The 12,510-nt window shown below is 42.5% G+C and overlaps 1 protein-coding gene across 1 annotated transcript in view; it reads right to left on the reverse strand.

Moving 5' to 3' along the window:
• PRKG2 (protein kinase cGMP-dependent 2) overlaps positions 1 to 12,510 on the reverse strand; it is a 62,279-nt gene that overhangs the window by 27,863 nt on the left and 21,906 nt on the right. The window contains exons 4-7 of the mRNA XM_073002036.2: positions 12,208 to 12,321; positions 11,439 to 11,544; positions 8,411 to 8,474; positions 3,283 to 3,360 (exon numbers count right to left, since the gene is read on the reverse strand). Of these exons, the coding sequence (XP_072858137.2) occupies positions 3,283 to 3,360; positions 8,411 to 8,474; positions 11,439 to 11,544; positions 12,208 to 12,321 (362 nt within the window). The remainder of the gene's footprint in view (positions 1 to 3,282; positions 3,361 to 8,410; positions 8,475 to 11,438; positions 11,545 to 12,207; positions 12,322 to 12,510) is intronic.

Here is a 12,510-nt window from a genome sequence, read left to right on the forward strand (position 1 = left end):
GACTGTGTCTTGGTCGGTTCACTAAGAGACATTTATTGGCAGCTATTGTAATAAAATTGTATTGATTGTGGGTTTAATCTGGAATGATTCAAATGAAACATTCAATATGTCCTCCGCTGTCCTCCTTTCTGTCTTTCTATGTCCTCCTTTTAGTACCCGTGTATCTGGCAACCCAGATGAACTACTGGATGAACTCTGCACTCCAAACATGATGGATTGTTGATCTGATAGATGAAGTCCCTTCTAATGTCTAAAAAAACCACATTCCACTGTTTTAAGATTAGGAATTCTCTTCTTCTCTGTTTCATAAATAGAGATGATCACAACCCATTGGTTCAGTGGTTCGTGCAAGTTCATTTAGTGGCTCAACAGGTATTTGGTGCTTCCCAGCCCTGCCTCCCCTGGGGTACTGCCTCTAAAGGGGCACCTGTCAGAGGAGGCAGGACTGGGAAGTGCCGGACACCTATTCCACTAATAAACAAACAGCACAAGCCATCAAACCTGCAGTTCGTAGCTCTCTCTGTTCATAAACTGTCTTGGAAAAGGGCAGCTTATTCTTCCAGGGCCAGATTTTTTTTCTCCCCTTGTTGTTCCAGATTAAGTGAAGAAAGAGTCTGAGAATCACCCACAAAGACTGATTACTGCTGATGCATGTCCTCTTGCCTTGTGTAAGGAGGCTGCAGGAGTGTTTATTTCTCGAGCTTGGCAAGCGGCAAAGCACCATCTGTCTCCATTCCCGCTTGATTGCTGATTTGTTTGTTCTCCAATAGTTAACACATAAATGTTTTTTTGATTAAGTCTCTTCGCCCTCTGCATTGAAAAATGGAGAAAATATTTCTTTCTGGCTTAAAAAAACCCAACACATACACAAAAAAACAAGGCAGCTTCTGAAGACTTCGGCTGGGATCCAGAGAGTTATTTTGGGCATGATTAAAGTTCTTAAGCACATCCAGTGGGATCCAGACTTTCTTTTTTAAAACTGGTATGTGCAAAAGGCAGGTTGCAGCCCAATGCAACTCTGGGGGGGGGGGAGCTGTGTGAACGCTGGGGTAACTCTCAACCTCCCCCCCCCATGAACCCAACCCTTATTTAGATCTTATTTTGCCCTTCAGGCCTTAAAAAAAACTTCGAAATGATGTCTGGGCACTTCCTGTTTGTGGGAAAAGGTCTAGAACCCTCCACAGAAGGATGATTGGTTTTATATAGATAGATAGATAGATAAATAGATAAATAGATCCGAAGATGTAACAGTCTTTTTTTGTTTATATATATATATAAGCAAATATATATATTTATCTATTTATATTCATATTGCACCCCCATATGGCTCTGGAGAATGTGGTTTGCATTCTCCCCATAATGTCAGAGTGCTTTCAAGGGCAATGGGGTTCAGAGAGCACATAGCCCATCAAGACTCAGAAGAAAGCAAAACAACAACAACAAAAAATGGTGACATCTCTGGAGACTGGTCAGGAGGCAGGGATGAACACCTGGGGTTCCAGGTGTTGTTGAACTGCAGTTCCCATGAGCCCCAGCTACTATACTCAACACTATACTCCCAATTAATTGTGAACCACCCTGAGTAGACTCCTGTCTAGAAGGGCGGGATAAAAATCCAATAATAAATCAAATAAATAAATAAAATAAGAGATGAGAGGACCTGATGGGCAACAACATCTGGAAGACCACATGTTCTGCAACTCTGAAGTATACCTACTCACTACCACCGTGCTGTATCAAAACTACTTTTTGAAATCTGGTGACATTGTTTCGTTGAATTCTATATCGGTGGTTCCCAATCTTGGGTGACCAGATGTTCTTGGGCTGCAACTCCCAGAAATCCTGACTAGCCCAGCTAGCAGTGAAGACTTCTGGGAGTTTTCGTCCAAGAACATCTGGAGACCCCCAGTTTGGGAACCACTGTTCTATATGATGACAGCACAAGCCTACCCTTTTTTAAAATAGCCACGTAGCTCTCAACAGAGCAGATCAAACCATCAAAATAAAAGAAATGAGTGGCAACAGCATCTCTCTCAGACTTCTCTGAGAGAATCTTCCTCCGAGATTTTAATAAATAGACTTTTTTCCTTTGGGTAACACACTCCTCTGCCATACTGTGCATGCCAACATATGTCTGGCATGTTCAACCTTTCACACGGCCCCTTTCAACCCTCCTGAAAGCATTGCTTTGGCACAGCTTTGAAATGAGGATGGGGCAGAATTTACGGCAATGGAAAACCAAATGCGAAGTGGATGCCATAAGCATAGGGAGGGCATTAGGATCTTGATAATGTGATTTCTTTGTAGTAGAGGTAAGTACTGGTATCACCAATTTGGCAACCACTAAACTTGTGCCAGGGAAGAGGAGGGGATGCGTGGTTCTTAAGAAAGGAGAAGAGGACCACGAGAAAGGAAAACAGACAGAAGGAATGGAGGAAGAAGGAAGACAAGAAAACAGTGCATGGAGTTTATGGATGTAGGTTGCAAAAAACAGCTACAAACTTGCACACAGTGCATAATAAAAGGGGGAAAGAGGCAGCTCTGGAACAGCCCTTAAATGTTCAGAGGTTGAGTAATTCCTAATGATTCTACATCTTTAGTATAGTACCTGTGAGGTACGAGTGCCCCTCTATTCACCACTGGTTAGGCCTCATCTAGAATACCGTGTCTTGTTCTGGACACCACACTTTAAGAAGGATACTAACAAACTGCAGTGAATTCAGAGAAGGGAAGATCAGGGGGCTGGAAACCTGGCCCTATGAGGAAAGACCGAAAGAACTGCGCATGTTTAGCCTTGAGAAAAGAAGACTGAGAGGAGATGGGACTTGAAAGGCAATCCTGCAGAAAAGGGGCAGGATATGTTCTTGATCATCCCAGAATGCAGGACACATAATAATAGGCTCAATCTACAGGAAGCCAGATTTAGGCTGAATATCAGGAAAAACACTTCTTAACTGTTAGAGCAGTAGGCAGTGAGCGCTCAAACACTGGAGCATTCAAGAAAAAAAAAATGGGACAGCCATCTGTCAGATCTGCTTTGATTTGTATTCACTGCATTAAGTAGGGGATTGGACTCAATGGCCTTAGAGGCCCCTTCCAACTCAATTATTCCATGATTCTGTGACTGTGCACATTCTTGAATCAACAAATCAGTTGTTTATTGGGACCGTGTATTATAGATTCCATGGTGTGCCCAACCTCAAGGATAATAAATGGAGGCAACACAGCTTCACTGACAGATCCTTTAGCAAACAGAGTCATACATCTTTCCTGGTTTCTTACCTTCCCTTTGGCTATAACAAAGAAGGTGCTTCCTTCCTCTCCCTCACGGATAACATAATCGCCTTTATCATAGTATTCCTATAGGGAAGAAAGAAAGCAGATTATAAGAGAATGTAGTGAGGCGCTTCAGCATTTGCATGGACCTCAAGTAAAACCTCAAATAAAATTTTACAGCACATTATCTACCATGTTAAACTTTAAAAGAGATAATTATTTAAATGTATACCAAACCTGCAGTACAGACTCAGATCAAAACGCTGCATTATTCATTCTGCTTAAATGCAGGTGGACTGAAATGTACACCTTGAACAAAGGATTATTTCAGTGTTATGTAATGACCAACCTTGCCTGCAGACTTTCTACATTCGGATTGTAGATAGCTTCTGAACAGAAGAAAATAATTCAATTTTTTTAAAAAGAAATCCAAGGTTGAAAAAGCTGGAACTGTTGAAATAGAGAGAAAGGAAACAAGGATATCCTTGCTGCTGTTATTCTGGGTTCTGCCTGGAGTTTAGAAAGTTATTTTTTAAAAGTAAATGGTTGAGTTATAGTTCTGAGGCCTAACAAATAGTTGGCTGTAATTATATTTATGATTCCTGAAAGATGGGATCTTTAGCTGTGCTAAATGTGCAGGTGTGCAGTAATAGTCTCCATGCTGAGAGCTATTTTTTCTGGGTTAGTCAAAAAGAGGGTTGGCATGTTTGCAAGACAGATTTCTGTGTATAACTTGAAATGCATGAAGATCAAACTTCTGGCCACAATGGCTGCCTTAATGTGTGGATTTTTTTATCAATAAGTGTTGTTTACACTTCTGTAAGCAATCTTCCTGCCCTTTTGTACTTACTCTGTGTGTCTCTGAGTGAGTAAGTGAGTGAGTGAGATCAACCAGAGATGAAATGAGACATTGGTGAATATTGGAAATAGACACAAATCAGAAAAATTCTGACTGGTTTGATTTGTGATTCATGTCTACATTGGCTTGGGAATGTTGTGAGAATGGCTGATGGTCAGATTCCAAAAGATCTCCTATATGGAGAATTAGTGCAGGGAAATCGCCCCAGAGGGAGACCACAGCTGTGATACAAGATCATCTGCAAGCGGGATCTGAAGGCCTTAGGAATGGACCTCCACAGATGGGAAACCTTGACCTCTGAGCGTTCAGCCTGGAGGCAGGCATTGCTGCATGGCCTCTCCCAATTTGAAGAGACCCTTGTCCAGCAGGCCAAGGCAAAGAGGCAGTTCCGAACCCAGCAAAACCAGGGGACAGATTGTATTTGTCTTCAGTGTGGAAGAGATTGTCACTCTCAAATTGGCCTTCTCAGCCACACTCGACGCTGTTCCAAGACCTCTATACAGAGCACGTTACCATAGTCTCTCGAGACTGAAGGATGCCTAATTTAAATCAATTTATCAATTCAATTTTGCATTTAAAACCCTATGAAACACTTCCCCAGGCACCTAGACAAACTAAAATTGCAGGGAAATGTCTGCTGAATCCCCTTTACAATTTCTCCAAGATTGGTGAAGATTGGATTTCATAAGTCTGAGTTATACACTCATAAGGCGGAACCCCAAGGAAAGTTCTCCTTAGGAACCCAGAGACACCAATATCACAGAGAAGTTTCCCCTGGTTCTCTTCTACAATCCCTCTAAGTTTGGTGAAGATAAATTATATACTCATAAATGCCCCCCCCTCAAGAAAGTGTCCTTTAGCAGCTGGCTTGGGAAAACCCAATCTTCACCAAACAGAGATATATTGTAAAGGAGAGTTATAGGAAGATGCTTTGTGATTCTGGTGTCTTTAGGTGCCGTATGTGTGTGTGGACTTTCCTGGTGGGGGGGCTCTTTGTGGGTCTATAACTTGGATACCCAAAACCCAATCTTCGTTACTTGGAGGGATTCTAGAGGAGAGTCAGAGGAAGCTTCTCTGCAATGTTTGGTGTCTCTAGGTGCCTGGGGGACTGCTTTATGGCCCAATAAATAAAAAATTTGCTATAAATTAATTGATTTGCATATATTGGGGGCATTGATTCGTACAAATATGAATCGGCGAGTTTGTAATTTTTGAATGACTGTGGTGATTTGCTTTTTTATTTCATGCACATCTCTAGTGAATATTCTTCACCTTCCCATTTAAAGTTGCTCAATAGCCATTATAGCACCCAAGCAAAGGAACAGCAACCACAAGAAGGCACAGCCCCTTAAAGGATCCTGTGACTAAGAAAATGGTCTTTAAGCTCCTGCAGTTTGCCCACCTCGGGTCTACACAGACTTGCACTAGCTCTTTAAGGGGCTGTGAGTGGGTTTTTCTCCGCACTGTGCTATTGCCCCTAGGATGCTCTGCGTGCACGGCAGGTGCTCTACCACTGACCTACACCACCTCCCTTAAAAAAGAGAGGAGGACCCAGAGACGGCCTCCCATGGAGGTAATGATAATAACCCTGCAGCCTTGGCATTTCTTGCAGTATCCTCTGGACAGCAAAGCTAGTCAGAGTTTTCTCAGATCTTGTGCTGTGACGTTGAGCAAGGGTTAGAGCTCAGAGAACAGGGGCAGCCTTTGCAAGCTAAAGACCCCTTGATCCTGCCAAAGGTCCCGGGTTCAATCCTGGAAATAGGGAAGGAGGACTGAGACCGAATTTCTTGTCTGAAATCTTCGAGAGCCACTGCATGGGCAATAAAAGAGCTAACAAACCCTAAGAGTCTGACTCAATATACAGAAGCTTGCTGGGTTCTTGGTACCCTTAGAAACATCGCACCCCTTACCCATTGCTTGGGTAACTGCTTATGTAGTCAGACTGTCTCCACAGAGCACCTGTGCTGGAGTATTGTTTCCATGCTGGAATACTATTAATGCAGTTACATAATTTGAAGATCAGCTGCATGTCTCCTTAGAGTTCCATAACAAAACAGAACAAGCATGTATTGTAAAGTAGCGGCCCCCAACGTTTTTGGGACTGAGGACTGGCTGAGCCTCTGAGGAAGGTGGGGCACCCCCTGTGTGCATGCAGGCACGTGTGCGCTCTCGGGAGCATGCGTGAAGCGGTGGGAGAATGCATGCATGCCCGCCAGCATGAGCACTCCCCCACCCCTTTGCACAGGGGTGCCTACGCACATGCACCCCACCCCTTTGCATGGGCGCTCGGGCGCATGCATGAAGGGGTGGGGGAGAGCTCACGCCAGCGCTGGCAAGTGTTGTGTGTGCAAAGCAGCTGTGGCGAAGGGAGTGCGGGGGGGGAGGTCTGTCTCCGCAACCCGGTCCAGCTCAAGCCACGGACTGGCACTGGGCCGTGGACTGGGGGTTGATGACCTTTTTTGTAAAGGACTCGCTTGGAATAAATTCAGGTCTCTCACACAAGGAATTAGCTTTGCTCACACACAAGAAGGAGAGAAAAACCCAAATAGGAATGGTTAGACAAAGCCAGTACACGCATCTTACACGAAATGTTTTAATCTCCCCTAAACGATATTGCTTCATTGCCACATAACCCTGCTGCACTCTTGCACAGAATAAATTCCACTGCACCACACGGCATATTTACTTGCAAATCAGCAAGTGATGAGCTAAATGAGTGTCTTCAGCAGTGATGAGCGAAATTAGTTCTGTTTTCTTGTTCTACTGAAGCATAAAGTGATACGCTTACATAAGAATAACGTGCATAAAAATCCAGTATGCTAAAAGCGATTCCAATCCACCCTTCACTTCTGAAACTGCCTGGTCATTTACACCAAGGGATATATAGGCAAGGAAAAAAAAACAAACAGCTGTGTTCTGTACTAATTATTCCAACTGCTGTGTCATTGTTATATTCTACAAGTATAACTGGAGAAGACAGAGGCAGTTGTGTGTGGAAAATTCTGACATTTATTTTGAAAGCTGTGCTTACCGTTATTATCAGTCACTGTCAATAAAATATTCACACCTCTTATTTTACAGATATAGGAAACAAGTCTGATTCCCCCAGGGTTCACAGCAAATATTTTTACAGATAACAGTTAGAAATTGGAGACTATTTTAGGTGTTCTCTAGGGTATGTGTGCACTCACTGTCTTTCTAGAACAATGGAGCCTAATTCCAACCTATAAGTTTCTACTGTTTGAAAAACACGCTCACAGTCTCAAGACTGTAGTATTTCCCCCTCTTTACTATGCCTTGCCTGGGTGTTCAATGTAAAGGTAAAGGTTCCCCTTGACATTTAGTCCAATCGTGTCCACTCAAGGAAGCGGTGCTCATCCCCGTTTCCAAGCCATAGAGCCAGCGTTTGTCCATAGACAGTTTCCGTGGTCACGTGGCCAGTGCGACTAGACACGGAACGCCGTTATCTTCCCACCGAGGTGGTACCTATTTATCTACTCACATTTTTAAATGCTTTCGAACTGCTAGGTTGGCAGGAGCTGGGACAAGTAACGGGAGCTCACTCCGTCGCATGGATTCGATCTTATGACTGCAGGTCTTCTGACCTTGCAGCACAGAGGCTTCTGCGGTTTAACCTGCAGCGCCACCACATCCCCAGGTATGGCTGTTAAAGCTTCCAAATATTATTCACTTGCATCCTTTGGGGCAACGAGGAGATTATATATCTGAATATTCCTCAATCTTTAAAACAACAAGCCCTTGCTTATTAAAAGGAGAAAAAAAGAGAGGAAGAAAGAAGAGTATCAAACTAGCAGAGAAAGTTACCGTAACTTTCTCACTATCCACCTTTGTAGATCCAAAGGCATTTTCCTTAAACATCAGCCATCCCGTTCTACAATGCTATGACCGCAGGGAATCCATCTACTTGTTGCTGAACCGTATGTTAATAGAAAACAAAGAATGCAGTTTAGGAAATCTTTCAGGGAGCTTCAGTAGAGACTGTATCACCATTACACAAATATGACCATTTAATTATTTGGCCAAATTGTTTACCTACACGAAATCGATGGGAAACCTACAACCCACTCCTTTTTCACAAAGCAATCATGTTTTCCCAGTATACACTTGGGCTCTAAGAATCACCAGAACACATGACAATGAGTAACACACTTGGTATGGAACAAATAACACTGGTATGGCTTGGTCCCACAATGAATTTAAAATTTAAAACTGGGTTAAAGCAACTACCCCATCTCTGCAGGCGGAGGCACTTACCACTTCCATGCAGTCTACAATTTTTGTCAGCTTATCGTCGGGTAAATTCTTCAGCAAAGAAACACTTGAAAAAGAGAACCAAACGCATCTGTTTAATTTAAACCTCTATGCACAGAGTTTCAGCTTTTTTTAAAAAAAGTAATTTAATTATCTCTTAGCTGTGTGTTTTTGTTGTTGTTGGTTTGAATCCTGTTGGTGTTTGCATAAATTTGCACAATTTGCTGCAGTTGATTGAACTTCACTGACAAAATGCAAGGAAGCACCTCTGTTTCACGGTCAGGGGTGCGTGGGACCGAGCAGCCACCCACCACCTCATCAATTAGTCACAAAAAGTTATGCAAACTTTATATGAACACCTACAGGATTCTGGCCATTTTGAGTCAACTCAGTCCTGATGGTGATGCACAAAAAATCTCAAACTGGAATTATCCTAGGTAATATCTGTGGATAATGATCAGGTTGAGAGTTCGGATGTAATGGCTAGCAGCAACACAGGAGAACCACCACAAACAACAACATACTCTCAACAAATCCTTCCTGCTTTTTAATATGTACTCTTGTTTGGACACTCTTTTCTTTGTGTTTCAGGCACTCAGTCATTTGTTACAATTAGAGTTTGCATCAGCATGTTTACAGGGCAATGCTTCTGGACGTGATGAATTTGGCCATCTACACACCATGGCCCAGGAGATGCCCGAGTGTACTTACAGTGCTTTCCTTGAGGAGACTCTTTCTATGTCCCATTTGGAAGCCACTTAATAGGCTTCAAAGCAAAGTAGGAAGAGCAAAGAATAATGTAGGACACATTTTCTGTGACGGTGGAGAAATTCAATCAATGCAGCACTTATGTACATGCCAGTTATGCCCCACCATGTGTACAAAAGAAGATCCAGCAAATGGCCGAGATTTTTTAACTGAAGAAGCCTGCTTCTGGTTAAAAAACAACTATAGTCTAATTCTCTTAACATTTTAATTTATTTTACCTATAGAATCATAGAAAAGTGAAGTTGGAAGGGTCCTACAAGGCCATCAAGTCCAACCTCCTGCTCAATGCAGGAATACAAATCAAAGGATATCTGCCAGGTGGTTATCTAAGTTTTTCTTGAATGCCTCCAATGTTGGAGCACTCACCAACTCCCAAGGTAACTGGTTCCACTGTTGTACTGCTCTAACAGTTAGGAAGTTTTCCCTGATATTCAACTGAAATCTGGCTTCCTTTAACTTGAACCCATATATTTCATGTATGCCCATAATTTTAAATGGTGCAACACTTTGATCCAAAGAAAGAAAGAACTACAGGTCTATTATTGCACTTCTGTGAGGTGTTTCGCTCTGCTCCCCCTCTCCAATGTTGAACTTTTAATTGTCCTGTTCCTTTAAGGAAGGTCTGCGGCTGGAAAGGGAAATATTGCTAAATGGGTATGATAATCTGAGAGAGGGTTGGGGCTACAAGACAAAAAATTAAATATTCCTGCAAGTGATCTTTTCTCAACGCACACAACTGCTTCTAAGACCCAGGATGAAATAAAATACTTTCTTATTCCCCCAATGGAATGGATACGAAGGGTGGAAGAGGTTTCCTCCCACCCCCCTGCAACTCCCAAAATCCATTCTGGCCATTTAGGAGGGCAGATTTATGGAGCTGGAGGGGAAGAGTGACAAAGCGAAATCCTGTTCCAAGGGAGAAAATCCACTTGAGTGATGTTATTGTATCTGTGTTCTTTTAAAAAAACCAAACTAAACTAAAAATAAACCAACAGCTGCAGTCCATGAATGACTAAAGTAGACACAGACACTTCAACACAAATCAGTCGCTAATTAACTGAATGCTTTCTGGAGCCAACATGTATCATTTTAAAAAAACAAATTAAAATATTCATATTTTAATTGTCAGAGAGGACAATTTTTAACTTGGCAACTGTTCCAATTACATCATTCCGAATGTAATGATTGGTGATAATCCGGGATTTCTGCTAACCAATAGAGGATGTGTCATGTGCTGTCAAATTGCTTCTGACATAGGGTGTCCCTAATACCCTTTCTGGTTTCCCATTGCCATCACTCAGTGAACTCCATACCCCAGCAATTATTTAAATCCAAGTATCCTGAGTCCCAGTCTGACACTCCACCCACTGTATCATCCTGGCTCCTGATCATCGGTACAATAAAACCAGGATATCTCAGCAGATATTCCCAGAGACCAATAACTAGTATAGGCTCATCTAAACAAATTACTGAAAGCCTATAGGTAAAGGTAAAAGTAAAGGTTCCCCTTGACATTTTTTGTCCAGTCGTGTTGGACTCTGGGGGGCGGTGCTCATCCCATTTTTCAAGCCGTAGAGCCAGCGTTTGTCCAAAGACAGTTTCCATTCTCACATGGCCAGCGTGAGTAACGAGTGCTATTTTACCTTCCCACCAAGGTGGTACCTATTTATCTACTGGCATTTACATGCTTTTGAACTGCTAGGTTGGCGAGGAGCTGGGACAAAGTGACGGGCGCTCACTCCGTCACGTGGATTCGATCTTACGACGGCTGGTCTTCTGACCCTGCAGCACAGAGGCTTCTGAGGTTTAGCCCACAGTGCCACGACGTCCCACACTACTGAAAGCCTATACTGCAGTGGTCCCCAACCTCGGGCCTCCTGATGTTCTTGGACTTCAGCTCCCAGAAATCCTGGCCAACAGAGGTTGTAGTGAGGGCTTCTGGGAGTTGTAGTCCAAGAACATCTGGAGGCCCAAGGTTGGGGATCACTGCTATACTGGGTTCTTTTTAAGGAGAAAGGCAGGATTAAAATATTTTAAATAAAATAAAATAATGGTTGTTGTGGGGTTTTCGGGCTTCTTGGCCATGCTCTGAAGGTGGTTCTTCCTGATGTTTCGCCAGTCTCTGTGGCCGGCATCTTCAGAGGCTGGCGAAACGTCAGGAAGAACCACCTTCAGAACATGGCCAAGAAGCCTGAAAAACCCACAACAACCATTAGATCCCGGCCGTGAAAGCCTTCGTGAATACAAAATGAAATAAATTTACCTTCTGAGGAAATTTCTGTATTGCTCGTGTCTTGCCTGAGCATTTCTTCTTATGATATTTTGGAAAACTTCTCTGTCTAATGCCCATGTTTTCACGTTGGTGACAGCTTTAAGAAGAATGTGGGAAAAACAAAATGGAAGAGACAGAGATTTGTATAATATATGAGATATTGCCTAGGTACACATAAAACAAAGCAAATTTTTGGCATTACATTCGACGAGAATATGTTCACAGTTACACTACTATTTTTAGAAGAGGTAGCCATGTTAGTCTGTACTAGCCTATCAGGCAAAAGCAAAATAAAAACCAAAGAAGACAAAAAGGTTGTAGCACTTTGAAGGCTAATTGCTATATTCTAATGTGAGCTTTTGTGGATAAGTCCACTTTGTTAGACAAACATAATAAATATTAAAAAAAAAAACAGGTGAGAAAGTTTTTAAAATATGCCATTGTAAACATCTAGGACAGTTTGCAGAAGGTAAATTTTATCCGATTGTATCCTGAACATATTTATTGGAACAACACGTTTTTCTTTTCACCTTATAATGATCATCCTACTCTTTTGCCATAAACTTATTTTACCACCAGCAGTACTCTGCTAACATGTCAGACACTCATGTACAAAAACTAAAACCATTTTTGTTCAGTTCTTCCTCCCCCCCCCCCAGATCTTCATCAAAACCTCTGCTTTCAATGAAGAGTAACTTTTTGAGGGCACTATTAATGGCTTCCATTCCCTTCTACCTTGTTGGAAAATAAGTACACTCACCTTTTACAGAGGCTGTCCTTGTGCAGTTGTATAATATAGCTAGCTCCCCAAATGCTGTCCACACAGGAATTGATGAGAGAAGTTTGCTCTGTTGAAAGACTTCCAGCTTGCCCTCTGGGTGGAGGGAGAAGGAAAGAAGAAGTTATCAAGAAAAAACACTTCATTATAGTGCCATAGCACAGATTAAAAAAATCATGTTTTCTTGATAGCTCAGTGGCTGCAGAGCTAGAAATTGGCAGTTCAGTTCCCCCACAATGCCTCCTTTGAATACAGCCAGCCTGGGTGGCCTTGGGCAAGCTGCAC

This window comes from Pogona vitticeps, chromosome 5, assembly GCF_051106095.1.
Source record: "Pogona vitticeps strain Pit_001003342236 chromosome 5, PviZW2.1, whole genome shotgun sequence".
NCBI lineage: Eukaryota > Metazoa > Chordata > Lepidosauria > Squamata > Agamidae > Pogona > Pogona vitticeps.